This window comes from Mustela erminea, chromosome 18, assembly GCF_009829155.1.
Source record: "Mustela erminea isolate mMusErm1 chromosome 18, mMusErm1.Pri, whole genome shotgun sequence".
Lineage (NCBI taxonomy): Eukaryota > Metazoa > Chordata > Mammalia > Carnivora > Mustelidae > Mustela > Mustela erminea.
The window spans coordinates 55,241,432-55,267,702 of NC_045631.1; the positions used below are offsets into that span (position 1 = coordinate 55,241,432).

General features: G+C 60.9%; 1 protein-coding gene across 1 annotated transcript; it reads left to right on the plus strand.

Annotated features, from left to right (window-relative positions):
• The first annotated feature begins 274 nt into the window (after window positions 1-274).
• On the plus strand, window positions 275-26,034 carry KIF19 (kinesin family member 19). Its single transcript, XM_032319522.1, has 20 exons — window positions 275-683; window positions 2,159-2,239; window positions 12,857-12,967; window positions 13,598-13,685; window positions 14,016-14,152; window positions 15,180-15,305; window positions 15,631-15,825; window positions 17,263-17,409; window positions 18,821-18,943; window positions 20,213-20,378; window positions 21,014-21,188; window positions 21,318-21,516; window positions 22,120-22,390; window positions 22,486-22,607; window positions 23,100-23,233; window positions 23,492-23,597; window positions 23,801-23,897; window positions 24,424-24,821; window positions 25,015-25,174; window positions 25,409-26,034. Exons 1-20 carry the CDS (start codon window positions 645-647, stop codon window positions 25,537-25,539), a joined length of 3,006 nt encoding a protein of 1,001 aa, XP_032175413.1. The 5' UTR covers window positions 275-644; the 3' UTR covers window positions 25,540-26,034.
• The last annotated feature ends 237 nt before the right edge of the window (window positions 26,035-26,271 follow it).

Consider the following 26,271-nt stretch of genomic DNA (forward strand, 5'->3'; position numbering starts at 1 on the left):
CCCTCTGCCCTTGGACAGTGGCTGAAGACACGGCGCCAGACACCCCGGCCACGGCCACAGCCACAGCCACGATGCACGTTGTGCCCTTGGAAACACCGGGCAGCCAGTCGCTGCCCGGAGGCGCCCAGACAGACGGGCAGGCGTGCAGGCGAGCGGCAGGTGCAAGAGGCCACGACCCGCAGCACGGCCCGCGCAGCCGGCCGGGCGCCCCCTGGAGGTCAATGGGAGAGGGGCGCTGGGCGCGAGCCGCGGGGGTGGTGGGGGGCGCGGGGAGGCGCCCTGAAGGTCCCAAACGGACGCGGCGGCTCCGGGCGGACGCAGAGTCGCGCCAAGGGCCGAAGGGACGCACAGGCGGGCAGCCGCCCCGGAAAGCTCGGGCGCCTCCCGGGCAGAGGCCGCCGACTCTCGCCTACAGCGCGGGAGGGGCGGGGGCGCAGAGGCGGGAGGCGCCGTCGGGGCCCTCCCCTTGCCCCGCCTCCTGGTCAGCGCCCTTGGCCGGGGCGCGTTGTTGGTTTCGGGTTGTCAGGCAGCGCGGCGGCGGCGGCGGCGGCGCAGGAAGGCTGCGAGGGACCCCACGGCGGCCGTGGGGGTGCGGCTCGGCCATGCCCGCTGTCGCGACCTGAGCCCCTCCATCCGCCGCAAGCATGAAGGACAGCGGGGACTCCAAGGACCAGCAGCTCATGGTGAGACCCCGACAACCTCCTCCCCGCCCCCATTCATAGCAACCCCCCACCCCAGAACCCAGCTTCTGAGTTGGCCACGGTCACAGCAGTCCTGTCTCCTCACCCCGACTAAGGTCAGGGATGGGACTGTCCAGAGCAACTTTCCCCAAGTCCTGGATGTCAAGAAGGAAGGTATCCTGGCCATCGTGCTGAAAAGTCAGCCTAGCTTCAACCTCACTCCCCCCTTAAACCTTCCCACCAGGGGACCCCCTCCCATCCCTAAAGCTTGTGTAGATGGGTCTCTGGGGTGAGACTGCTCTCTGATCTAGAAAAGCCAGGGGGGCAGGGAGCTACCCTGAGCCAGAGCTACCCTGGCGCTATGGGGTGGAGAGTTTAAAGGGATTGGGAACCACAGATGGACAGACAGGAGCCCAGGGAGCCAGAGTTGCTGGCATGGGGTTGAGAACAGCTGGTTACTGGGTTTCAACACAGATGCTGCCCGTTATTCCAGAGAAGTGTTGGAAGCAACCAAGGTGCAGCCCCTCCCTGAGCTCTGGGGGCTGGGACAGATGAAGGGGTGTGAGTGGGGTTCTCTGAGGCAAGTAGAGACTGAAGACAGACCCCTGGGGACGCCTGGATGGCTCAGTGGGTGACGGATCTGGCTCTCGATCTCAGCCCTTTGTCTTGATCTCACAGTCGTGAGTTCAAGCCCCACACTGGGCTCCATGCTTGTCCCAGCACAGGACAGGGATGGCAGGTCCTCTCTCTCCCACCTGTGGGGTTGGGCCCAGGAGGCCGGTAAAGATGATCTGACAGTCCGCAGAGGTCCCTCAGAGAGCGATGTTCTTACCTGGTATGAGGGTCCATCAGTGATGCCCATACTTCCAGCAGGCATTTCCCCTTGGTCTGCAAAAGAAATGCACCCCCTTGTTCTTTGGGGAGACCTATGCCCAGGATGAAGACCCACCAGCTTTTGCCAGCTGGAGAATGGAGAGAGGCGGGAGCACCTCTCCTCTACCTGTGCCAGGTAGGAATGCAGTCAAGGGTTGTTAGGAAGTCAAGGTGCAGCCCGTCCTGCCTGAAGCCAGGCCTGCAGCTTCAGGAGCCGTGCATCACTCACAGATGCACACACAGGCTGTTCCAGTGCCAAGTCTCCAAGTTCAAAGCCCTGGGGAGCTGCAAGTGCTTAATTTGGGCGTGTGACTGATGCAGGCTGGAGAAGCAGACCACTCTCTCCCCTGAGACTCTCCCAGAGGCCCGGCTCCTTGGGGAAATTCATACACTCAGAGGGAGCCCGTATGCCGTGGACCTGCTCCCCTCCACCTGGGCGGTGGCCTTGAACTGCTGAGTTTTCCTTAAGACCAAGGATGCCTGGGAGGGTCACACAGGGGAGAACCCAGGAGACTTGCCCAGGGGAATCCTGGGGTCCTCTCATGCTTCTGTCTGACCATCCTGGCCCTTGTCTTCTAATCTCAGGGTGTGGCCTTCCCTTCCAGGTGGCACTCCGGGTCCGGCCCATCAGCGTGGCAGAGCTGGAGGAAGGAGCCACCCTCATAGCCCATAAAGTGGACGAGCAGGTACACGGGGCTGTGGCCGGGAGCCACAGGGGGCACAGAGCTGTGCTCACACGTGGCAGGGTGGCATCTGCTTACCAGGTGAGGGCAGGAAGGGTCCCTGTGGCTTGCAGCATCACCCTCCCTCCATCCAGCGAGCTCTGGGTTGTGTCGCTGATGACATGGTCAAGGAAGCCAGGGTTCTTCTTCCCAGAAGCCTTCCCAGATTGATCCAAGGAGAGCCCAAAGCTTCCTTTGCATGGGTGGGTCCTGAGCTCTCCAGTCCAGCCCTTAAAGTGTCACATACCTTCCATGTACTTGTGACAGGATGTGCCCCACTTAGCAGGTCAGCTACACATGGAGCATGTCTGCTGCCCACGGAGCGCATATCTCCGAGGTCTAGAGCTAGAGCCTAACTCCGGTTCAGATTTTGCAAAGACTGCTGGTGTTTTGTAAAGTCTTAGGGTGTCTGTTTGCTCTGTTGGTCCTAGAGTCACCGTGATGTGGTAGGCAGGGCGAGTCCCGCCCCCATCTGTGCAGGGGGCAAATACGTACCAAGTGTCCGCAGCACATGGCAGGGTGGGGGGGCAGCGCACAGATCTGGAAACCACAGTGAGCAGAAGAGACCCCACCCTCGCCTCCGGTACCTTCCTGGTCGCACAGGAGACAAAGCACTAATCAAAGCATTAACCCCAGCAAGGGCTGCAGAGAAACGTGTGGCGCTGAGAGGGGTTGAGTCAGCACAGGTCAGGGAGGGTTCCCTTAGGAGGTGGCGCTTGAGGTAAAGCAAGAGAGGAGACGGGTACTTTGGGGGCTCACGGAGGGAGACCCTTCAACCAAAGGGCCTGGCAGGTGCAAAGGCCAAGGGTGACAGAAGAGGCCCAGGTGGATCCAGCAGGAGGGAGAGGGCCGAGAGGTGTGAGGTGAGGCGGGGGACATGGCAGGGGCCAGACTGCACACGCTTGGACCATGGCCAGGATGACTGTCAGGGTCAGCAGTGAGGACACAGGTGCTGGGGTGCGGGTGGGCACAGTGGCGGGGACAGCTTGGTGGCTGCTGCTGTTGGCTTCTCCTGAGTGTCAGGGCTCATCAAGATAGCAAGGTATGCTGGTGAGTCCGAGAAGTCCAGGGGCATTGCCCCATGCAGTGAAGGGCACGCAGGAGCACCTGCTGGGCCCGGTGTGGGGCTGGAGGGCTGGACTCAGGAAGCCCAGGGGCGGTGAGAAGTGAGCTGGAGGCAACCCGCCCACCTGCCCCTGGGCTCCCTGAGTGACAGGTGCCTCCTCCAGCCTCTTCCCTCAGCTCTCCTGGGCACCACAGAGCCTACTGGTGTCAGCCTTCCACTTTCTCTCTCTCTTTTTTTTTTTTTTTTTTTTTTAAGATTCTTTTATTTGAGAAAGAGAGAGAGAAAGAGAGGGAGAGGGACAAGCAGACCCTGCGCTGAGCAGGGAGCCCACGTGAGGCTCAATCCCAGGACCCCGAGATCATGATCTGAGCCGAACCAAGAGTCAGACTTGTAACCGACTGAGCCGTCCGGGCACCCCCCTCTACTCACTCTCAGGAAGGGGGAGCCTTCCTCAGAGACCTCGGAGAAAGCCAGGGGTGACTGTGAGGACCCTAGCTGTCCGGGTAGGCTGGGCAGGAGTAGGGGCAAACACACCTGACATCACACAGGGTGGGTTGTGCCGTCGCTAACTGGGTGGCCTTGGACGGGTTGTTTCTTGGAGCCTCAGCCACCTTGCCCATAAGTGGGGGTGGCAACCGTAATGCGTCTCAAGAGCGTCTTTGCGGGCTCATGTGTGCTCAGCGCTTTCCCAGTGCCCGGCACACGGTAGGAGTTTAATAGTTGTAAGTGGACGTCATCAGCTAGTGACTGAAAGCTCCCCAGAGCTGCTGCGTTGGCCGACAAGAGGGGCCAGCCTGATGAGCCAGAAGCCTTCCAGGCAAGGACCACTCCCCATCTGTCCAATTTGTCCCCAAGAATATCAGGTCCTCAGGGCGGGGACAATGATGGCTCTCTTCCTCTGCTGCTCCTGGCTCCCGGCCGGCGCGGGGGCTGAGAGGTATTAACTGATGTTGATAGAAACGCTCTGGTCTGGGATACAGCCCACTGGGTGCCCACACATGCCAAACAGTGGCTCCTTTCTGTCCCTACAAGTGGAGAGGGAGGGTCTGGGCTGATCTGGCCCAGCTGTGTCTCTGAGAAGGTTCTGGACTGGGCAGTCCTAACAGGGCTGCTTCTTTGTCCGCTGAGAGTGGCAGGGCGGGTTGTCTGAGCGGCGTGGGCTCAGGGCTACCAGCATAGCCTGTGGGACAGTGCTGGGCTTGTGGCCTCGAGTGCCTTCTGTCCCCAGTGGGTTCAAAGATGGCTGTTCTGGCCCACATTTTTGGAGTAGCCACAGCAGTTGGCAGGCTGGGAACCTCCTAACACCCCCATCTGTCAGCTGACAGAGAAGGCCCTCGCCAGCAGGAGGTGAGACACAGGAGCCCAAGAAGCAGAACGGACTTCCCTCGAATCCCATTCTGACCTGTCTGCCACCCCTAGACCTCTGTCCTTCACCAGCGACCCCCCCCCCCCCCAGTTTGTCTGCAAACCTGGCCCTCCTGGCGTGCACCCCCGGCCCTGATGGAGGTGGAGGATACAGGCTGTTAGCCTCGCTGACGGGCCAGCTGGTGGGTTAGCGCTGCTCCTTCCTCCTGAGGTCTGGAGCCTGGAGAGCCAGCGCGGTGACTTAAAGAGTATCCCAGGACACCACAGCCTTGGAGTCTCTCTTCCTGGGACAGACGCAGGAGGGTCCAAGTGGCCTCACAGCAATCAGCATCTTCTAAAGCAGACGGGGTTGGAACGAAGCGTTGCTCTGTCCGCACTTCTTTCCTTCGCCCCCTTCCTCGTGGCCGTCGTGGCCCGGGTGGCTCAGTGCCACAGAAAGCCTCCCAACCCAGCTTCTTCTGGCCTCCAGCTCTGGGCTCTGCCTCTTGTCTCGGTTGGGTGGGTTACTTTTCCCCTGCTGGCGCCGTCGCAGGCCTGGGAGTGAGAAAGGCAAAGTGTCCCCCAGGAACAGAGGCCGATGTGCCTGGATTCTGGGGAAGTTGGAGGGGGCACACGTTTGTAAAGGGGGTGGTCTGGGTGCCTTGGTGGACTTGTGGTCTGAAGCCCCCCTCTCAATCCAGGACCAAAATCAGACGACCTTTTTTTGGCAGTTTTTGGAGGCTAATGTAGGCTCAGTGCTTCCAAGTGCCTGGCATATAGTAGGGGCTTAATAGATGTTAGTTTATTTAAGGACTGAGGTACAGGATGGCTTCGAGCCTAGAGGTGAGTGACACTCGGCCCACCTCCTGCTTCCTCTCTCCCGAGTCAGGGGGTGAAATGGTCACCTCCCCACCCGTGTGTTCTGGGAAGCCTGTGGCCAGCGCCTGAGGTGGGACTGCACCTGACATCAGACCCCTCGGGGACGCCATCCATGACCACAAAGGGAGGGCAGGTGCAGGCCCAGAGGCTGCGGGGGAGGGGGTGTCTAGAAGTTCCCGGGTAGAAGCAGCTCCATTCCTCCCTCCCACTCCCCGCCCCAACCCCGCCCACTGCCTGCTGACCCTCCTCCCAGCTTTCCAGGCTGTTTACCTACAGGATTTAAGTCACCTGACAACATGCATAATCCCATAGTTAGCCATCGTCTGCTCCAAGTCCCACTGTCGCCCCTGGGCTCCTGGGGTCCTGTCTGAGGAGCTGTGCCTGGGGTCCCCAGACCCTGGCAGACCTCCAGCCTCTTTGTTTTCAACAGAAGACAGGGTAAGAAGAACCCTGCCCAAGGGCTGTTGGGAGGCTTTCTGGAGCTAGTGAGAGGGAGAAACCCAGCCACACATACAGCTCCCATGAAAGAGAAAGAAAGCATAGGGTGGGGTGACAGGTGCCGAGCGTCAGACATGAGTACCCCGGGGGGGACGGTGGGGGGCAACCCACCTTCACCCCACTTCCCCACGCACCCACCCTCTGGAGGCTTCTCGGCCAGCCCATCGCCCCCGAAGAGCTGAGCCTGGCAGGAAGTGACAGGGAAGGGATCCAAGGGCTCCCTGCCGTGGGCTGCCCCCTGCCCAGCCCTTCCCTAGCACCCCCCCACCCTTCCCTGCCCAGGCCCACCACTTATTCACTTTCTCCCATTCTGGATACTTCCTATAAATGGAATTTTGCACTCCATGGTACTTCATGTTTGACGCCAGTCACTGAGCAGCATGTTTTCAATGGGGTGGGGGTCCCTACTTCTTGGCTACTGTGAATATGGCTGTCAGAACGTAAGGATCCCCAAACCTCGTGATTGGGTGGGTGCGAGGCAGGTTCTAGTTCAAAAGGCAGATCTGTGTGGCCCCAATTCCCCCAGAGATGCTCATTTGGTGAATCTGCGTGGTGCTGGGAGTCGGCCTCTCCCACACTCCTTGGGGGTCTCCGATGAAGGTGTCTGCAGAGACACAGCCCCATCTGCAACCTCGAGGCCATGCCTCCCCTCCTGCTGGGCCTCAGAGCCCTCGGAGTCCTGGAGGCCTGTGGGGGCCTGGCCAGGTACAGCTCTGTGCTAAGCAGTCTGCTGGGCCTTGGTGGCTTTATGAGCTCAGCAGGCTCCCGTCTGGTCCTTTCCAGCAAGCCTGAAGGGGACACCTTTCTTGGGATCAGAGTCTCCAATTCTTGAGCACTCGTGGGCGAGCACATTTACAGTTAGAGATATGACCGGCAACAAATTCTCCTTCTTAAAGAAAAAGCAAACAAAAACCCGGAAGCAGCCTCACAGGGGTGACCCCCACCTGGAGTCAGGCTTTCATCGGGCTCTGCCTCGTTTCTACCCTGAGGATAAAGGGGCTCCTGCAGGCTCCCTGGACCGGAGATGGAATTTCTGAGACCTGGGCCTTTCCAGATACTCATTCTCCACTGGCGCTTCCTGAGTAGGCTGGCAGGGTTGGTGTGATTTCTTTTTTCAAGGCAACGGCCCTGTTGACCCTCCCTGACTTCCAACTGGGAAGAACGTGGGACCCAGAGAAGAGATGCAATTTCCTCAAGGTCACACAGCATTGTTGACCCTAAACCCAACATGGGGCACCCTTTTCCTTGGAGATCTTCCCTGCCATCCCTGGAGGCTCCAGGAGGAATGATCTGGGTTGGAGGGTGTCAACTGGGGGCGATTTTGTCCTCCAGAGGGCATCTGGCAATGCCATACCGGGGAGCGAGGCATGTCACTGGCCTCTGATGGCCGGTGACACTGCTAAGCCGCCTGCCGTGCACGGGACAGGTCCCCTCACAGTGATCCAGCCCAGAGTGCCAGTAGTGCCAAGACTGAGCCACCCTGGCCTCAAAGGTCTCGACCTTTGCAAGCCAGGAAGAAGCCAGTGGAAAGTGCAAAGCTGATCAGAGCGCCAGCAGCTTACACGGCTGTGGCATGTAGCAGGAAGAACGGTTAGGCTTTGTTCGGGGTATTTCTCACCTAGGAGATGCTGGGGAGGAGCCTGTCCGTCAGGGGCATAGAGTTTACAGATGCCCTCCCCCCCTGAGGCACCCTACATCCCTCTGGATCTCAGATCTCGGATCTCAGATCTCGGGTTTCCGGGCTTAAAGTCTGGAACTATGGAAACGTCAAAATCTGCACTGAATGAAGAACCGGTCTGAGAGGGAGGCGGTGGGGGGGGGGGGAGGGGCGCTCTGCTGAGTCAGGAGGCCTGGCCCTTGGGGGCAGAGCCCACCTTCCCTGGTCCTGGCCCTGCCCCCTGCCCGCCGGCCAGCCTGGGGAGGCCCCTGTGTATAGGGTGCGATCCAGTCCCCACTGGATCCCCTCCCCCAGTCCCTGCTGAAGCCTCCCAGGGGCAGGTGGCCAGCATGCGGGGGCGTGAACATTTATGATGCTGGGACTGTGAAAGAGAGCCCCCCGACCACCGTGCTGAGTCCACCACCTGGGGGCTGGGGGAGTGGCCTCTCGAGGCCCCGCCCCCTCAGGTGCCGACAAGCCCCTCCCCCAGCAGGTGCGCCTGCCTTGGGTATTGTAGGGTTTGCGAGGCTGACATAACCAAATACCACAGACTTGGCGACTTTAACCACAGACATAGATTTTTCGACCATCCTGGAGGCCAGAAGTCCGGAGGGTCAGCTCCTTCCGAGGGTCCTGAGGGAAGGGTCCATCCAGGATCTCTCCTTGGCTTGCAGTTGGTTCTCTGGGCCCTATGGCTCTTCAGGTCCTCTTCCTTTGATGTCCTTGTCTGTATCCACACGTCACCTTTCCAGAAGGACACCGGGGTCATTCCAGATTTAGGGCCGACGCCACTCCAGTGTGACCTCGTCTTACCTTCAGTATCTCAGCAATGACCCTGCTTCCAAATAAAGTCACACTTTGAGGTTCTGGGGGGTTAGGACCTCAACATTTGAATTTGGGGAGGACACGGTTCACCCCATACCAGGTGCACATTGGCCCAGCCAGGCTGCTTTTGGTTCGCTCATCTGCTCAGGAGGCAGGGGTGGCCGCCTGGGTGATGGGAGCCTGGGTTCTGGGAGCAGACAGCTCTCAGTCTGGCCCGCTCTCTGCTTGGCTGTGCAGTTTTGGGGCATTAATGGTGCGATTCTCATTACAGTGGAGGGATCTTGGAGTGTCTGGGGGAAATGTGTGCAAAGCACTTAGCAAGGCGCCTGGTACACACAGAGCTCTCCCAAAGGCCGCTTTATTCGGAAACATTCCCCGGGCGCACGCGGGGCGCCGGCCAGGATGACATTTAGGGGGTGCATTGGAGGCTACACAGGGGCCGGGGACAGCATGTGCTCCCAGAGGGGGCCCAGACAGCTCGCCCCTATGGCCATCTTGGGCCCGTGCTCTGGAGATTCCGGGAGTGAGAACAGGAGGGAAAGTCCCTGAGTTCTCCTCCCAACCCTGCATTTTCACAAGATCCGCCCCCTCCCTGGAGATTCTGAGCTGAGAACTGCTGCCCACCGCCTGCCTCTCACCCCCGGCCTTGCTCACACTTTTCTCTAGAATGTTCCCCTCACCTCACATCTGTCTGCCAACCCCTGATGATCCTTTAAGACTTGGTGCTGGCACCGCCTCCTCCAGAAAACCTTCCTATAGTGGTACCGTCGCTTCTGACTGCTTCCTGCAGAGTCAGATGTGGGGAAACTTCATCTCACTTTCTCTCTCCCTGGGCCTCGCTTACTGGCTCGTACCTAGAAGCTTCCCCTGCCCTGCACGCCCTCTGCTGCTCTCTGGGGTGGCAGCCCAGAGCCCCCTCCACCCAACCCTCCCTGGCTCAGCTCCAGTTCACCTGGCCAAGGGGCACAAGGCCCTCATTGTATGGTAGGGTGGACAGGGATGGGGGTGATGCTCGGGAGGTGGGGCGTGGGCTGGGGACCCAGGCAGATGGAGACCCAGACAAAGACCTCTTTAAGAGGGGTCACGGCAGCTGTGCGGACAGTGTACTGATTCAGGAGCCCGGATATCAAAGGAGCCCAATGTCCAGGGTGCCATGAACTTGGCAGTGCATGGAGGTTGTTTGAAGGTGATCCGGGGTGATGAGCATTGGTGTGGCTGCTCACCCTCCCCTGCACCCAAGGTCCCCAGAGGGCCCCCCCCCAGCTGCCAGCCCTGCCCGCGTCAGCAGGAGCGCTGGCGCCCGAGGGGTGAGAGCTGGATCGGCTGGTCGGGCTCCTGTTGCATCCCACCGGGACCCGTGCCAGGGGACTCGGAGGCAGCGTTATCTTCGTTGGGGTCTGAAACTTAATCAGGGCTTATGCTGCTGGCTTTAGGGCCAGAGACAGGAACTGGATCCTGGAAGAGGCTGATAGGGCACTGGGGCTGCAGCCCTGGGGCAGTGGCGGGGACAGGTGGGCACGCCAGCTGACAGCGGCAGGCCTAGAATGCCCTGCACTCAGCTCACCATGGCCACCCAGCCTCTGGCAAGCAGTGAGGGGGCCCAGTGGGTGGCCTTATTCTTTCCCTGCACGAAGCCCCTACCCAGCCATCTGGAGCTGTGCCCCTTAACCGGTTTACCTGAAATTACCAGGTTAGACGAGACTTCCGGGTGAAACTCCTGGGGCCAGGCCTCCTGGGGCGAGGCCTTACCCCTTCTCTCTTCCCTTTTCTATGAGAATCCCCGGAGTGGGCTCTGCTGGGACCCCTGAGGGTCTTAGACTCCTCTACATGCAGCGAGCACGAGTGTGTACCTACTGCACACATCCAAGTCATGAAGGAGGGGGCTAGACATCGGCACACACCAAGCGCCGAGAGGAGTCGGTGGGAGTCCCAAACTGGGACCCTGTCCAGGGGTGTACCTCTTGCTTGAAAGGGGTGCATCCAGAGGGATCCACTGCGGATCTCCCACCCCACAGAGCCGGGCTGGGCTCCAGGCTGGCCTCCTGCTGCCTTGCCGTCCGTCAGTCCCCTCTGTCCCTCAGGGTGACTGCCCCTCATGCCTTGTCTGTTCTCAAGCCCTTTACAGGGCTGTCCCTGGCCCCAGCTCCTCTGCTGGCCCAGGAAGGGAGCTCAGTCGCTGTCTGTGCCACCTGGGGTGGCACTGGGACAGCACATCCTCCTCAATGCCTGGCCCTCTTCTAGGACTCAGTTTGCCTCTTGGGTCAGCATCTCATCTCCAGAGTCAGATTAGGTAGGGACAATGCACACAGTGGGTGCTGACGCCACACCTGGGTGGGGGCACACCCTCCTACTGCCACACCCACCACACACGGCCCCAGAGGGAGCAGAGGGAGCAGAGGGTATGCGTGACAGCAGGTTCACAGTGGTGCACAGGGAGCCCAGGACCCAGACCGCCTGGGCTCCCGGCCCCACTGTTTCTTAACTATGTGACTTCGGGCCTCGGTGTCCCCAACTGGGGATAATGAATTCCTGTGAAAGGGTCCATGAAGATGAGCTATCATTATCATGTATCTGGAGGAGGGTCTGGGTGTGAAGACACCCACTCCCTCTGTCTTTACCCCCTGCGCTCCCACTGGGAGTGGAGGGCACCATGAGGCCATCACGATGGCTGCGACCACCGTCCGGCCCTGGAGCACAGCTGAGATTTGATTTGCCCTCGCTGTCCAGCATGAGCCCAGGTGCTCCCGAACACAGAGCTGCCTCTCGGGGGGCATCTCGATGGGACAGCTGGGGCGGAGAACAGGGACCCGACCTGGAGGCTCAGCTCCCGAGGGGACTTGGGCAGGCGCAGAGCCTGTGGCATCCTGGTGGCCCCCTCCAGGGGGTGGGGTGGCCCGTCACCCGCATCACCGCCGCTGTCCCTCCTCACTTCCCTGTGAATGAAGACCCTTGGGCATTTAATATATGCCCGGTGTTGTGCCCACACACACCACACACGTTATCTCACGGGCTCTTCATAGCCCGCGGGCAGACAATACTCCTGTCCCATCCTGCGGAGGAGGAGACCCAAGCCCAGGCAGGTTAAAGGGGTCGCACAAGGCCACTCCGCTAACAAGAGTACAATTGGTCAGGCGTGCCTTGCCCTGACTTAGCTCTCCCACCTTGTCCTAAATCCCCCCGACTCCAGCCCTCCCGCGCCTCTTTGAACACCTTCTGGCGTTTTCACCCATCTGGGCACTATCTCTCCCCACAACTTCCCCAGGCCAAGAACCTCGGGCCAAGGCCCAGCCTCCTTCCTCTGCACCTTCCCTCAGTCCGGGACCAGGCTCAGCACACCCAGGACCCCTGAGGCCAAGGGAGGGGCAGAATGGAGCTGGACGTGGAGCAGGCTTCGAGTTTGTTCTGGAAAATGGGTCCCTTGATCCTCCTTGGAGCACAGGAAGAGCCTGGGGAAGTGCGGCGCGTGTCCTTCCAGCCCCACACACAAGCACACGGAGCCAGAGGCCCCACCCCGCAGGGAGGGGAGCCCAGGATGGCCAACCTGTTCCGTCATCCTACCTCCCGACCCCCGGCCCCTCCTTCCATCCGCAGCTCAGGCTCAAGGCTGCAGGGGCCTTGATAAGTCGCCCCGAGCCCAGCCCACTTTCCTCGCCCCTGCCAGCCCTCAATCAGTGGCTCTCTGCTCCACCCCTGGGTCTACGCACTGGCGGAGGCTGGGGTACAGACTTTGAAGCCAGGTCCCAGGTTTTCAGTCCCAGTCCCCCTGCTTGCTGGTGTGTGAGCTCGAACAAGTGACTTCTTGGGGCCTCGATCTCTTCACCTGTCAAGTGGGAACAATTATGGGCCTTACCACCTGGCCTTGGAGTGGGGGTTAAGTGAGTCCATGTGTCGGAAGTGCTTACAGCAGGTCCTGACACACAGTAAATGCGTCATAAATGCAAGCCATTGGTACTGTTCCTGCCCCTCTGGTAGAGGTGCACAGGGCATGGTGTTGCCTTTAGAGGGAGGCCCCCCCCCAGGTCTGGGAACCCCCCACCAGGTCTGTGGCCTGGGGTGCCGGACGCTCTTGGCTCCTGTAGGGCATTGTCAGTCAATAGGGAGTCTTCCCTGTGGGGTGTCCAGAGCCAAGCCCCCAGATCAGACACCCCAGCGGAGCTGACTGGGTAGGGCTGGGCCTGGGGCTCAGGGGCCTGTGGCTGCTTAGCTTGCCCCATGTCCTGGGTGAGGAGAGCTGAGGCCAGAGTTGACATTGGTGTGGGCCTCTGGCCCCGTGGTGACTGCCAGACGCCCCCCCGCTCGGGGACTTTTGCAGATGGTGGTTCTCATGGACCCGATGGAGGACCCTGACGACGTCCTGCGGGCACACCGTTCCCGGGAGAAGTCCTACCTGTTTGACGTGGCCTTTGACTTCACTGCCACCCAGGTTGGGGAGGGCCTGGCCCTAGGGACATGCAGGAGCCCCTCTCCAACCTTTGAACCCCACCCTGAGGAGAGAGCCCTCAGGGGACCCTGCCACTGACTCTCAGCCCTCCCTCCACCGCTAGCTCGCTGGCTTTCCCCTCTACCACATCTTCATGCATGCAAATGTGCCTATATGGCTTACACCCAGCCTCTTGCACGGGCACACCCGAGTCAGTGGGCAGATGCTATCCATGTGGAACACCCCCAGGCGGGCCCCCATGGGAGCTGGAGGAGGGCACGCGAAGCCCATCTGGTGTGGGGAGGAGTCTCGGGGAAGCTGACACCCTCCCAGGGACCCCTGTCTTCCCCATCTGGGGGGTGCTCCTAGGAGCAGATGTGATGCGTCCTCGGGGCGGGGGGCTGGGAGCCAGTTGTGGGGGCAGGTGTCTCAGGTGTCCTGAGCTCTTTTAGGCTGGTGTCCCCCATGGGGCGAAAGCAGAGACCTCCCAGCCCCCATTCCTTGCCCCTACTCCTCGGGCTGAGAGTCCCAGAAACAGAAGCTGCTTATGCTGGGGGCCAGGACGGCCGGTGGGCATGTGTGCTCTGCCCCACGTGTACCTGAGGCCCCTGACAGGTCTACTTTTCCCGGCAGGAGACGGTCTATCAGGCCACTACCAAGAGCCTCATCGATGGCGTCATCTCTGGCTACAATGCCACTGTCTTCGCTTATGGCCCCACAGGTGACGGAGGGGCCAAGACCATGGGATGGGACGGTATGCCCCATTTGTCCCCGTGGAGCAACAGGCCCCTGACCCTCCATCAGAGAGAACTGCTCTGGCCCCAGCTGAGGCCAGAATCAAGAGTGTATCTGATCCCAACGCCCGCAGGGTCCTCTGGCCCCAGCAGCCCCATCACCAGCCAAGAACGCCATCCTCCCTGCCCCCTCCCTCCTTGGCCATTTGGGAGGTACCCAGCCTTGAGGCTAGACCTAGGTGTGCCCGGAGCTCCTGTCCAGCAAAGCCGCGATTCTGGCCCCCACCCTGCTCACCCCCCACCGTGTTCTGCCCCAGGCTGTGGGAAAACCTACACCATGCTGGGCACAGACCATGAGCCTGGCATCTACGTTCGGACCCTCAATGACCTCTTCCGTGCCATTGAGGAGACCAGCAACGACATGGAGTATGAGGTGTCCATGTCCTACCTGGAGGTGAGCCTCCCCTGACCACAGCGTAGGCAAGAAGCCCCTGGGACAGCCGCACACACGTTGTTGGTCTCACTCTGCAAAAATCTGAGGCTCAGAGAGGTTACACTAGGCCAACATCACACAGTAAGTGAGGGGGCAGGGATTCAAACTCAGGACCTCAGACCTTGAAAGCCAAGCCCTGCCTATTTTGCCATACTTCAAAGTACCCTTGACCCTGAGCAAAGACCTCGGCCACCCTCCCAAACGGCTCAGCGCCTAGCTATCCTCAAAGGCTCCTTCCTGAAAGCTGTGTCTGCCCTGCCCCGCCACCTCCAGGCACGCTGTGGGCATGGGTACAGGTGAGTCCTGCATGCGTGCACAGGCCTGAACCTGCCAGCCTTTGATCCCCAGCCTTGGCCCCCAGCGCCCACCCCGTGGGAGCGCTCCCGCCAGGCAGCAAGGAGGCATCAGCGGTAGGAGTGTGCAGAGGCCGGAAGAGGCAGAAGAGCCAGTGGGCTCCGTGCCACCTGGCTCCTGGCTGCCCCCGCTCCGTCCGGGAGCTGATAATCTCCTGGGTGACAGCTCAGGAAGGGCAGTGAGGCGTTGCTGCTAGCCACACGGCTGCAGCCAGCACGGCATTGACTCAGCCAGCAAGATGCCCTTGTGGGGGGCGGTGTAGCGTAAGGGTTGCCTAGCAACAAGCAGGGCTGGCCATCCGTCAGGTCCCTATCTTCTGCCCAGTGCCCAGCCCTCCTGCAAAGGGAATCCACTTGGTTCTGAAGCTTTCTGTATCCCAAGTTCTGGCAGCCCAGTGTTTCCCTGTGGATGCTGAAGCCCTGTTACCCCCGCCCGATAGAAAGGAGGGGGTCTTTCTCCTTAACCAGAGTGTCCCTAAGAGGAGTCTGGAGCTCCCAGGCTGGGGCTCAGGATGTGGGAGCTCCTGTCCCCGTCTTGCTTGGGAGGGATGGGGAATCTGGTCCCTGTCTGGACCTCCTGCCCTTAGTTTCCCCGTCACACCTGTCCCCCGCCCCTCCCCCACTGGCACCATCAGATCTACAATGAGATGATCCGGGACCTGCTGAACCCCGCCCTGGGGTACCTAGAGCTGAGGGAGGACTCCAAAGGGGTGATCCAGGTGGCTGGAATCACCGAGGTCTCCACCATCAACGCCAAAGAGGCAAGTCTTGCACAGCCAGCGGGGCGGTGGGGAGGGCCGTTCACTCCTGTGGGGCAGGAGCGGACAGAGGACAGCAGGCAGGGAGCCGCCGCCCGCTCGGCTGGGGCTGGAGCTGGGGCAGACACAGAGAGTCCCGTATCCAAGCAGGGGGCTCTCACCTGCCTCCGTGCCCCTGGCTGCGCTCACCTTGGGGGGACGAATGAGGCAACCGGCCTCCAGACTGCCCCTCACCCCACCCGGGCCCCTTCCCAACCTCCAAGATGCGGGATGTGGGGTCAACCCCACGGATCCCCAAGAGAGGCGTCCTTCCCACCCCTCCACCCAGATCATGCAGCTGCTGATGAAGGGCAACCGGCAGAGGACCCAGGAGCCCACGGCTGCCAACCGGACGTCCTCCCGCTCCCACGCCGTGCTCCAGGTGGCCGTGCGCCAGCGCAGCCGGGTCAAGAACATCCTGCAGGAGGTGCGGCAGGGCCGCCTGTTCATGATCGACCTGGCTGGCTCTGAGCGCGCCTCCCAGGTGAGGTCAGCTCCCCCAGCACTGGGGAGAAGGGTTTCTGGGGGGCGGGGAGAGTGCAGGGATGCTGACCTCTCCGCGTCCACAGGAGATCACGGGGGAGGCCATCCTCAGCAGGGTGGGGATGAGGGGGCCCCCCTGGGTCAGGGACTGAGGAGTGTCCCAGAGGAGCATGACGGGAAGAGGGGGTGGGGTGTCCCAGCTCTCTGTGGGAAACGGCGTGGGGTGAGGAGTGTTTCTCGGGGAAGGAGACGGGCTGCCCTGGAGGAGGGCCAGGCGGGTGAGAGTGACTGGGCCCAGATGAGGAGCTGGGATGGGGGACACAGACGTCCCCTGACTCGGGGGGGAGGGGCCCTGCCTACCCCATCGAGGAGAGAGGAAGGCCAATCACCATCTCTCAAAGCATTTGTCCCCAACACTAAGCCCTGCTCCCCTGGCTCTACGGCCTCGGCCCCAATGTGTAGGCCCAGGTCCCCCTCCTTCAGGCAAATTGGGAGGTTTCACAGTCCCCCAAGTGATGAGGCCGGGTGATGTCACTGCTAACAAATCCAGGGGACAGGCCAGTGGCCAGAGAGAATGAACAGGGTTTCATGTTCGAGCCTGTGAGACTGGGATTCAATGGGGCAGGGGTGTTCACGAAGCACCCCCCTCTCCCCCGGGGAGGGCCTGAGGCTTCTTGGAGGGACACAGCGGAGCAGCCAGGGAAAGGGCTGTCCCTTAAGGCCCCAGCTTTGGAGGCCCAGGCCCAGGCAGCTCTGAGCAGAGCCTCCTCACCCTTGCCAGTGTCCCTGCAGGCCCAAGGGAAGGAGAGGAGCCCAGCACACTCACACGTGCACGCTAGTGCGCTCCCACACCCTTCCCCCTACACACTCACACACGCACACATTCTTTCTTCCACACACGCACCACACTCATTGCCTCACATTTTCTCTCTCTCTCACACACACACACACTTTTCTCATATTCTTTCCCTCACATTCTTTCTCTCTTCCCCCGCATCCCGAACACTTCCCACATATTCTCACACACACGGACACACACACACACACACACACACACACACACGCACTTCTCTCCTTCCCCTGAAGCCCGGGGCACGCTGTGGAGCCGCATGCCCGTGCCCACGCCAGCCCTCAGCTGCCAGGGAGGCCTCAACCTCCTTCCACGTCATTCTTGGCGCCGCGGGGCCAGCCCCTGAGGGAGACAAAGGCCAGGCTCTCAGCCCTCCTCAGAAGCAGTCCGCCACTCTCTTCAGAGGCCTTCCGGTTCTCTCGCCTTCTCGAACGCCCTGGATGACCCCAGGAGGAGGACGAGCCTCGGCCCTGGGTCACCCCCACGTTTCAGAGCCCGGAGGGAGGGGGAAGGGCTCGCGGCCCCGGGCGGTGGTGAAGCCTGTCCCCTGCCCCACAAGGCCGCTTCTGCCTCCGCTCCCCTCCCCAGACGCAGAACCGCGGGCAGCGCATGAAGGAGGGCGCCCACATCAACCGCTCCCTGCTGGCCCTGGGCAACTGCATCAACGCGCTGAGCGACAAGAGCAGCAACAAGTACATCAACTACCGCGACAGCAAGCTCACCCGGCTGCTGAAGGTAGCCCCGCACCGCCCTCACCCCCGGGGTGGGGGGGAGGGCTGCCAGATGGGGCAGATCAAAAGACAGGCCACCAGGGGCGCCCGGGTGGCTCAGTCGGTTCAGGCCATGACCTCGGGGTCCTGGGATCGAGCCCCGCATGGGGCTCCCTGCTCGGTGGGGGGCCTGCTTCTCCCTCTCCCTCGGTCCCTCCCCCACCAGCGCCGCTCGTGCTCTCTCTCTCCTTCCCTCTCTCTTAAATAAATAAATAAAATCTTTAAAAACACGTACAGACCACCCAGCTACGTGAGAATTTCAGATAAACAACAAAATTTGTTTTAGTGTAAGTATGTCCCATGCAACATTTGGGACATACTTATACTAAAAAAAAAAAAAAAAATTCATTGTTTATCTGACATTCAGATTTAACTGAGTAACCTGTATTTTACCTGGTGAACCCAGCCAGAGTGGGCAATAGGGAGGGAAAGGCGTTGCACCTGACCACCCTCGCACCAGGGCTGCAGGGCTGAGGGAACTATGAGCCACCTGGATTTGGGGTTCCGGTGGACATCAGCCTCAGGGCTCACAGGGTCTGCCATTTGGGGTCCACCCCTGGCTGGGCCTCACCCAACTAGCTCCTTTCTTCCCGAAGCAACCCCAGGCATGGGGGAAATACTGTTTCCATTTATGAGCTTCCCAAGGGCCCACGGTAGTAAGTGCTGGAAGACAGTCTACGGTCCAGTGTCACCCGAGCCCACCCTCAGCGGGCCGCCATCCGTGTGCCCATAAGCTGGGAGGGGGGGGACGGTGGCGCAAATGCTGCCATTTTTAAAAGCAAGGAATTCAAGTCGCTCTGTTGCTAATCGTGGGAGCCGAGGCTTTCTCCCCACTCCCCTCTCCTGCTTCCAGGGCTGTCCGCACGGAGCAAGGGAACGGGTGGCCACAGGCCGCATTCACCCGCCCTACAGTGCTCCCCGTTCTCCCATCCCCCGCTGCGGCCGTAACAGCAGTGCCATCAGCTGTCAGAAATGGGGAGTCGGGGGGTTACTTGAGATGCCAGAGGGGATGGGACAGGGGGGAGCCCATAGGGCACCTTCCCACCCTGGTCCCCAGCCGTCACGGCGGCCGCCTTTCCTCGTTCTCTGGTATGAAAGGTGGGAAAGGGAAAGCCCGGAGGCCCTGACCGGGATCAGATACTTGAACTATTCAAATGGGAATTTGGAAAAGAAACCACAAGTGGGAAGAAGGAACAGAAGGAGGGGGCATATCTGGACCCAGGGGAGTCCGTGTGATGCTCGACACCAGCACCAGAGGGAATGTGTCTGTGAGGGTGCATGTGACAGAGCGCGCGAGAGAGCGCAGCCTGGGAGGGGCGGCAGGGTCCCGGGGAGGTGGTCGCTGGCTGACTGCAGCCCGCCGTCCCCGCCATCAGGACTCCCTGGGCGGGAACAGCCGCACCGTGATGATCGCCCACATCAGTCCCGCCAGCAGCGCCTTTGAGGAGTCCCGGAATACCCTGACCTATGCCGGCCGGGCCAAGAACATCAAGACCAGGGTGAGGTCCTTTCCCGGCTGAGACTGAAGTCTCTGGAGGGATCCATGCCATCCCACACTCCACTCTCTCTGGAGCCGGCCACTGTGGCCCTGGCCTCCATCCCCAGACCCATGTCGCCCCAGGCCCTTCTCAACTCCTTCGCTCTTCAAGCGAGGCCAGACTCCCCGCGCTCCCATCTCGCGGTTTAGGGAAGCGAGACTCAAGGAAGTGAAGTGACTTTCCAGATGGTCACTGAGACCAGAAGTGGCCCTGGCTGGCTTCCAGACCCATGTAACGCCTTTGGGCAAAGGCGTTAGAGTCCCTGTCACCTGATGGAGGAAGCTTCTCTTGACCCGTGCAAGGGTGGGAACAGACACTTGCCAGATAGAACTTAGGAACCCTCCCGCAACACTGCCCTTTGCCAGCCACTGTCCCCGGGGCTTTGTGTGTTATTCCAGCCCTCCAAGAACTTCATGGGAGCAGGAGACATGTCCTTGAATAGTGACAGTTCAGAATATTGTTAATATTCTGGCAAGTGAAGCCAACAGAAGGTGCTGAGGCAGCGAGGAAATGGGGAAGTGGGGGAGGGCTGGTGGGACCTGGTGGAGCTCTTTGGGGACTGTCGGTGTGGCTGTGCGACAGTGGGACTCTGAAAGATGGGAAGGACACTCTAGAAGGAGGGGGTAGCAATAAGCGTAGAGGTTTCAAGAGCAGGAAGGAGATGGCATCTGATACAGCTGGAGACGACAGCACAGCTCCTCAACCAGAGCGGAATGTTCCCGGTGGAGCAGTGACGAAAGGAAAATTGAGAGGGGCGCCTGGGTGGCTCAGTCAGTTAAGCATCCGACTCCTGATTTCAGCTCAGGTCCTGATCTCATGGATTGTGGGATCGAGCCCTGCTCCGGGCTCCCCACTCAGCGTGGAGTCTACTTGAGAGTCTCCCCCTCTCCCTGGGTTCCTCCCCTCGCTCATGCACTCACTCTCTATCTCTAAAATACATAAAATCTTTTTTAAGAAATGAAATTTGAGAGAGTGGTGGGCCCAGACAAAGGAATTAGAACATTTCTCCCGAGCAGTAGGGAGCCACTGAAGGTTGAAGAGCAGAAGCAGCAGCAGAAGTGTGGGTCTGGCAGAGGCATGGAGTGCGATAGGTTTAGGGGTTGGAAGCCAGGGGGACCGTGACTGTCATCTAGGAAGACTAGGGGCAGAAAGAGAAAGAAGACCCTGCAGGCTGGCCCCAGCCTCTCGGGTGACTCTACCTGCTCTGCCCCCGGGGTGTGCTCCCCACAGGTGAAGCAGAACCTGCTCAACGTCTCCTACCACATCGCCCAGTACACCGGCATCATCGCAGACCTGCGGGGCGAGATCCAGAGGCTCAAGTGCAAGATCGATGGGCCGGGTGGGCGGGGCCAGGCCCAGGGCCGGCCGGAGCGGGGTGACATCCGCCACATCCAAGGTGTGTGTGTAGATCCGTGCTCCTGGGGGTCCGTCTCGGGCAGCCCTCCCAGCCTGTCTCACATTGCTCGGGGGTCAGGTGGTGCCGGGTTCAAATCCAGACTCGGGCTTTTTCTGGGCCGGTAGCCTTGGGCTAATCATTCTCCCGCCCTGAACCTTCTATTTTTCAAGCGTTGTATACAACAGTGGTCTCTGTTTCAGAGACTTAACATTGACTGAGAGTCGGTGAGATCACACGAGTGAGAGACATGTGAGCGCTTAGCTGTGTGTGGTGGGGGGCGCTCTCAGGGCCGTGAGGCTGGAACGGGTACCATTCTCTTGTAGATTTGTGTATTTGCTATGGATGGTTTTCCCACAGATGGCAGTAAAGTGTCCAAAGGCCACCTTTTATAGTTGGCATAAAGGTTCTGTAAGGGCTAGTGGATGCCCAGGTCATACAAGGGACCTGGCGGTCACCCGTGGACCACACCCAGAAGACTCAGTGTGGAAGTAAGGTGTGGGAGGAAGTAGTAATCTAGGAGATCTTTTGGGTGGTTTAGGAAGACAGGGATGAGGGAGGGCCCCATGTAGGCCCAGATTTGCCTGGCCTGACCCTCCCTCCTCCGCTGATTGCCTCTGCCCCCATCCTCTGGGCAGCTGAGGTCCAACTGCACAGCGGGCAGAGCGAGCAGGCCGAGATGGGACAGCTGCGGGAGCAGCTTATCAGCGCTTTCCAGGAGCAGATGGATGTGCGGAGACGCCTGCTGGAGCTGGAGAACCATGCCATGGAGGTCCAGATCGACACATCCCGCCACCTGCTCACCATTGCCGGGTAAGCAGACCCTGCCCCGAGGCTGTCCAGGTCCCACCCCAGACCTGGACAGAGGGTTTGGGAGCTGTAGCTGCACACTGTGCCCCTGTGGTCTGACTCCCTTGTCTCCCTGGGGTGGGCTCACGGCAGCTGGGAGCATGAGAAGTCCCGCAGGGCTCTCAAATGGCGGGAGGAGCAGCGGAAGGAATCCTACACCAAGGACGACAGCGAGAAGGACTCTGACACGGGCGATGACCAGCCGGACACCCTGGAGCCCCCAGAGGTGGCCTCAGCCCGGGAGAGCATTGCCGCCCTGGTCGGGGAGCAGAAGAAGCTGCGGAAGCAGAAGGTACCTGGGGCTGGGGGCGGGGGGGGGGTGGTTTCAGAAGGGGCTGGGGGCGCGGTGCGGGAGGGCTCAGCCCTGGGAGCTCAGGCCTCAGATCTTCTGTGACCTCGCTCAATTCCCTCTTTGTGCTTTGCTTACTCATCTCTGAAATGGGAGTAGTCGTGGTGTGGTCCTTCGTGGGGATGTTGGGGACATTAAATCAAAGCCTTTTGCATACCAATGGTGGTCAGTATTTTAATTAGGGCTTTCTAGGGGTCTTGTCCTTCTGCCCTGGAGCGTACACCCAGACCAGGGCTTCAGGGCGTGGTGATGAGCCCTGAGGACATCAGATGGGCTGGAGTGGGGCAGATACCCACAGAGCTGATTGCAGGGGCAGGCTGTGGCCAGGGTGGCAAAGAAGGTGGGCACAGAGGGGTCACTTAGGAGCCCTTGGTTTCAAGGGTCACTTGGTTTCAAGGCCCAAGACACAGCTTCTAGGGTTAGCTCCAGAACGGGGCTTCAGCCCAGAGGGAGCTCGGGGGCTGGAAGGGCGCGGACAGCTAGGAGGATGGGTTTGGGGGTGCAGGACCCACCCCTCGCCTGGTGCTGACCCCCAGCCGCCCTCAGCTGGCGCTGGAGCAGCGCTGCCGAGAGCTGCGCGCGCGCGGCCGGCGCCTGGAGGAGACGCTGCCGAGGCGCATCGGCTCGGAGGAGCAGCGCGAGGTGCTCAGCCTGCTGTGCCGCGTGCACGAGCTCGAGGTGGAGAATACGGAGATGCAGTCGCACGCGCTGCTTCGGGACGGCGCCCTCCGCCACCGCCGCGAGGCCGTGCGCCGCCTGGAGCAGCACCGCAGCCTCTGCGACGAGATCATCCAAGGCCAGCGACAGATCATCGAGGGTAGGCCCCGTGCGTCCGAGACCCCAGGGACCCCCTCCACCCGCGGAGCCTCCCAGGGCACGCCCTGAGTCCTGCCCCTGCCCCTGCCCCGGCAGACTACAACCTGGCCGTCCCGCAGCACCTGGAGGAGCTGTACGAGGTGTACCTGCGGGAGCTGGAGGAGGGCAGCCTGGAGCGGGCCACCATCATGGACCGGGTGGCCTCCAGGGCCCTGCAGGTGGGAGTGCGGGCAAGCCTGGGCCTGGACAGGAGCACCTGTACTGATGGAGGGACTGATGCCCCAGGCAAAACCTGCGGGTAGCTGGGGTGGGGATGGAACCAGGCTGGGCACCCCAAGGAGTTAGCTCCCCTTCCTTCTTATTCCACTCAAAGCTTTGCCTTGCCTGAGTAAGGTGCCCGTCCCAGGGCGTTCTTCTCTGGCACTGGTCCTTACCCAGAGTCTGAAGGTCAGGGTTGGCTATCTGAGCTATCCTAAATGGTCCCAGATGCCCTCCCAGGAGACCAGACCATCCAGCAGTGCCACTGGGGATGCCTAGCAGACCACAGTGTATCTCTTGTGAGCCGGAGCGCAAGCCCACTGCTCTCTCCAAATTCCTAAGCCCCGTTACAGCCCTGGTCACCTGGTGTGCCTGTCACCCCGTGCTGTGCCCTGTCTGGTCCAGGACCAAGTCTTCTGACCACCCTCCCCACCACCCCCTTCCATCCCCAGGACAGCTCCTTGCCCAAAATTACCCCAGCAGGAACCGCGCTGACACCAGAGTCTGACCCAGAGAGTGTGAAGACTCTGAGTTCTGAGGTTCAGCGCCTGCAGACCGGCATCCTCCCCCCGCTCGGCATGGACAGGTGAGACCAGAGACCACCTCCGGCCAGTCCTGCCAGCTTGAGCCGCCAGTTGCTGGACTGTATCCCAGGGATGCCAACCCAGACTCGGGTTCCCTGGGTAAGATGGGGCAGGAACGAGAAAGGGAGGTAGTGGCACAAGTCTGGAGCCAGGACGCCTGGGTTCTCCCTTCACACAAATAGCTCTCCCCTGGGGTGGAGCCGGGCCCTCAGTGGGACCAGCCAGGTCAATAGCCACCCACCCTCCTCTGCCAACCTCAGTGAAGCCAACCGCGTGTTCAAAGCCAGTCCCCGGGCCTGGCAGGTGAAGAGCTCCTCTGTGCCCACCCCGCCCCCCATCCAGATCGGTGGACTGGTGACCCAGGAGGTGAGTACTGAGCACTCCTGACCCCCGGGTTCCACAACTTGGGGGGGTGGGCTTGTGGCGGGGACACAAGGTACACACCCAAGGGTTGGGATGGAGGATCTCAAAATGATCCTCACCCCTGAGGTCCCGCTGTCTCTGCTGAAGAAGACGAGGGGTCCCTGCTGGGTCTAAGGCCTTTCTCTTCTCAACCACCTCCCCCGTAGGCCCCCACTCAGGACAGCCTGGTCAGCCCGAGCAGCCGGATCAACTCTTCCCCCGACAGCAGTGAGAATCTGTCAGAGATCCCCTTGTCCTGCAAAGGTGTGCCCCCTGCCAGCCCTGTCAGCGTGAGCCCGGCATCATCTAAACCGTTCGGGTCACCCAGCCCTCCTGCCCTGCTGACCGCACCCACGCCTTGGGTGCCACCCAGTCTGGAAAGAGGCTCCTGTGCCCAGAGGGGATTAACCTCCTGCTCAAGGACACACGGAGCACTGAGGGCACAATCAGAAGTCAGAATGGGGCGTACGTGACAGTTAGGATCCTGCCCCCCCCCTTCCCACCCAGCAATAATTCTAAGAGCAAATACGGACAGGATCCCTACTCCCTAAGCCCATTTTCTCGATTAATCCTCACAGCAGCCCTGTGGGGTTAGTTTCGCCACCCCACATTCACAGATGAAGGTAAGGGTCCAAAACGTGCCCCAAGTTTCTTGAATAGTAAGCAAGTGGGAGTGCTGGAATTAGGACCCAGGCCCTCTGATCTGCCTCGGCTGGAGAAGGGGTGTGGGAGGCGGGAGATTATATGTGGTCTGGAGCTCAGGTTAGGTGCTCCTTCTGTCCCGCTCCAGAGAGGAAGGAGATCCTGACGGGTACCAAGTACATCTCTGTGAAGGCTGCTCGGCGGCGCTCTCGGGCTTTGGTCCCCGAGGGGCGCCACCTGCTGGCACCTGCCGGGGAGCGCAGGAGCCTGTCCCCGCACTCGCCCAGCGAGGCTGAGGATGCACAGCCGCCCGGCCCTCTGGCCTGCAAGAGGCCGCCCAGCCCCACGCTGCAGCACGCTGCCAGTGAGGACAACCTGTCAAGCAGCACAGGCGAGGCCCCATCCCAGGCAGCCGGGCACAGTGGCGATGGCGCCGGGCCCTGGATGCGTGGCCAGAAGAAAAGCCCGGGCAAGAAACGGGAGGAGTCACTAGAGGCCAAGAGGAGGAAGCGGCGGTCCCGGTCCTTTGAGGTCACGGGGCAAGGGGTGAGACAAAAGACAAGGGATGGGGTGTCTGCATCCCTTCGTTGTGGATGGGGGCCTGGGGGCTCCTGCACCACCCTCCATGCCTCTGTCTCCCAGGCTGGCATAGGGGGTCAAGGGGGCTGGCATATAGGGCGGACCCTTGTAGCAATACCATACAGCTCTGACTCACCTCCCTGTTCTCCAACCAACACAGCTCTCCCGCCCCAAGACACACCTCCTGGGGCCCCGTCCCATGGAGAGCATCTCGGACCATAGGGTACCAGTGTGCGGACACCCAGCACCTGGTATCCGGCATCTGGGGAAGGTCATGCTGCCTTTGGCCAAGGTCAAACTCCCTGCAAGCCAGAGCGCAGGTCAGTACCAGCAAGGGAGGGAATGGGAAAGGCGGCGGCCTTGGCCAGCCCAGGGAGAAGGCATGCTGAGCTCCCTGCACCAAGGGCCACTCATTGCTGGAAACCAGGTTCTCACAGAATATTTGTGGGACGGGCATCTTGGGGTCGTGCCCCTAGGGAGTTCAAGGCCACTGGGTGACCAGAGAGGGAATGAGGAATTTCTAAACCCCTGCCCCTGCCCTTCCCCTGTTGCAGGTCCTGGGGACTCCTCACTCCTCACTGTTCCCTCCAACGCAGCTGGTATTTCCCGACGGGCTGCCCGGGGGCCCCGTCTGGCTCACGGCACAAGCACCCATGGCAAAGACGGATGCTTCCGGCATACCTGAGGGGTATGGAACAGCCCTCCTGCCCCCAAGCCTGGATGGGGTGGAGCCGAAAATGGGAGATGGCGGCTGGGCAGATGGGGGTCCCCTGCAAGCAGGAGCTCAGGAACTCAGAAGGCTGGGGATCCTGAGACCCAGGAATTATGAGGGTGTCTGCCCAGCACCTCCATGCTTTCAGTGCCACTGGGGACGGGAGGCGAACTCAGGAGGCATGGCCAGAATGACAGGACTTCCTGGCCTCCCAGCTCTGGATAGAACCCTGTTGCCAAAACCCCATAGAGACCTGTGGCCGGACTCAGCCCTGGAGATGGGGAGGGGTAAGGGAGCTGTTTGTGGGATGGGGGGCCCCTGGGCCCAGAGCTGGAGCAAGGAAGGCCTCCTGGATGGCTGGGGAAGGAGCGGACCGTCACGTGGCGCATCCCGGGGCAGAGGAGGGAATCTGGTTTTGTTACCTGGCGGGGTAACAATAAAATCCCATGTGGGTCTTGACGGTTCTGTTGGAAATGAGACCGTATATGGAATGTGGAACGGCCACGACCGATTAAGAGGCAACCCAACGCCATCCTCCCCCCCCCCGACACCCCATCTCCTTCTGGTTGGTTACACAGATGCCCGAACACCTGGGGGAAAGGGGCTCTTCTCTACACTGTGCCCAGGAAAGGTGGGCCCGACAAGGTCCATTCAGGCCCTGTCCCACCAGCCTTCACACCTGCCTCGGCTCCCTCCCCTGAGAGC

Coding starts and splice junctions, on each gene's coding strand:
- KIF19 (XM_032319522.1), top strand. CDS start 645: ATGAAGGACAGCGGGGACTCCAAGGACCAGCAGCTCATG. Junction 15,826..17,262: donor GCTCTGAGCGCGCCTCCCAG/GTGAGGTCAGCT, acceptor TCCCCTCCCCAG/ACGCAGAACCGCGGGCAGCG. Junction 22,391..22,485: donor CCAGCGACAGATCATCGAGG/GTAGGCCCCGTG, acceptor CTGCCCCGGCAG/ACTACAACCTGGCCGTCCCG.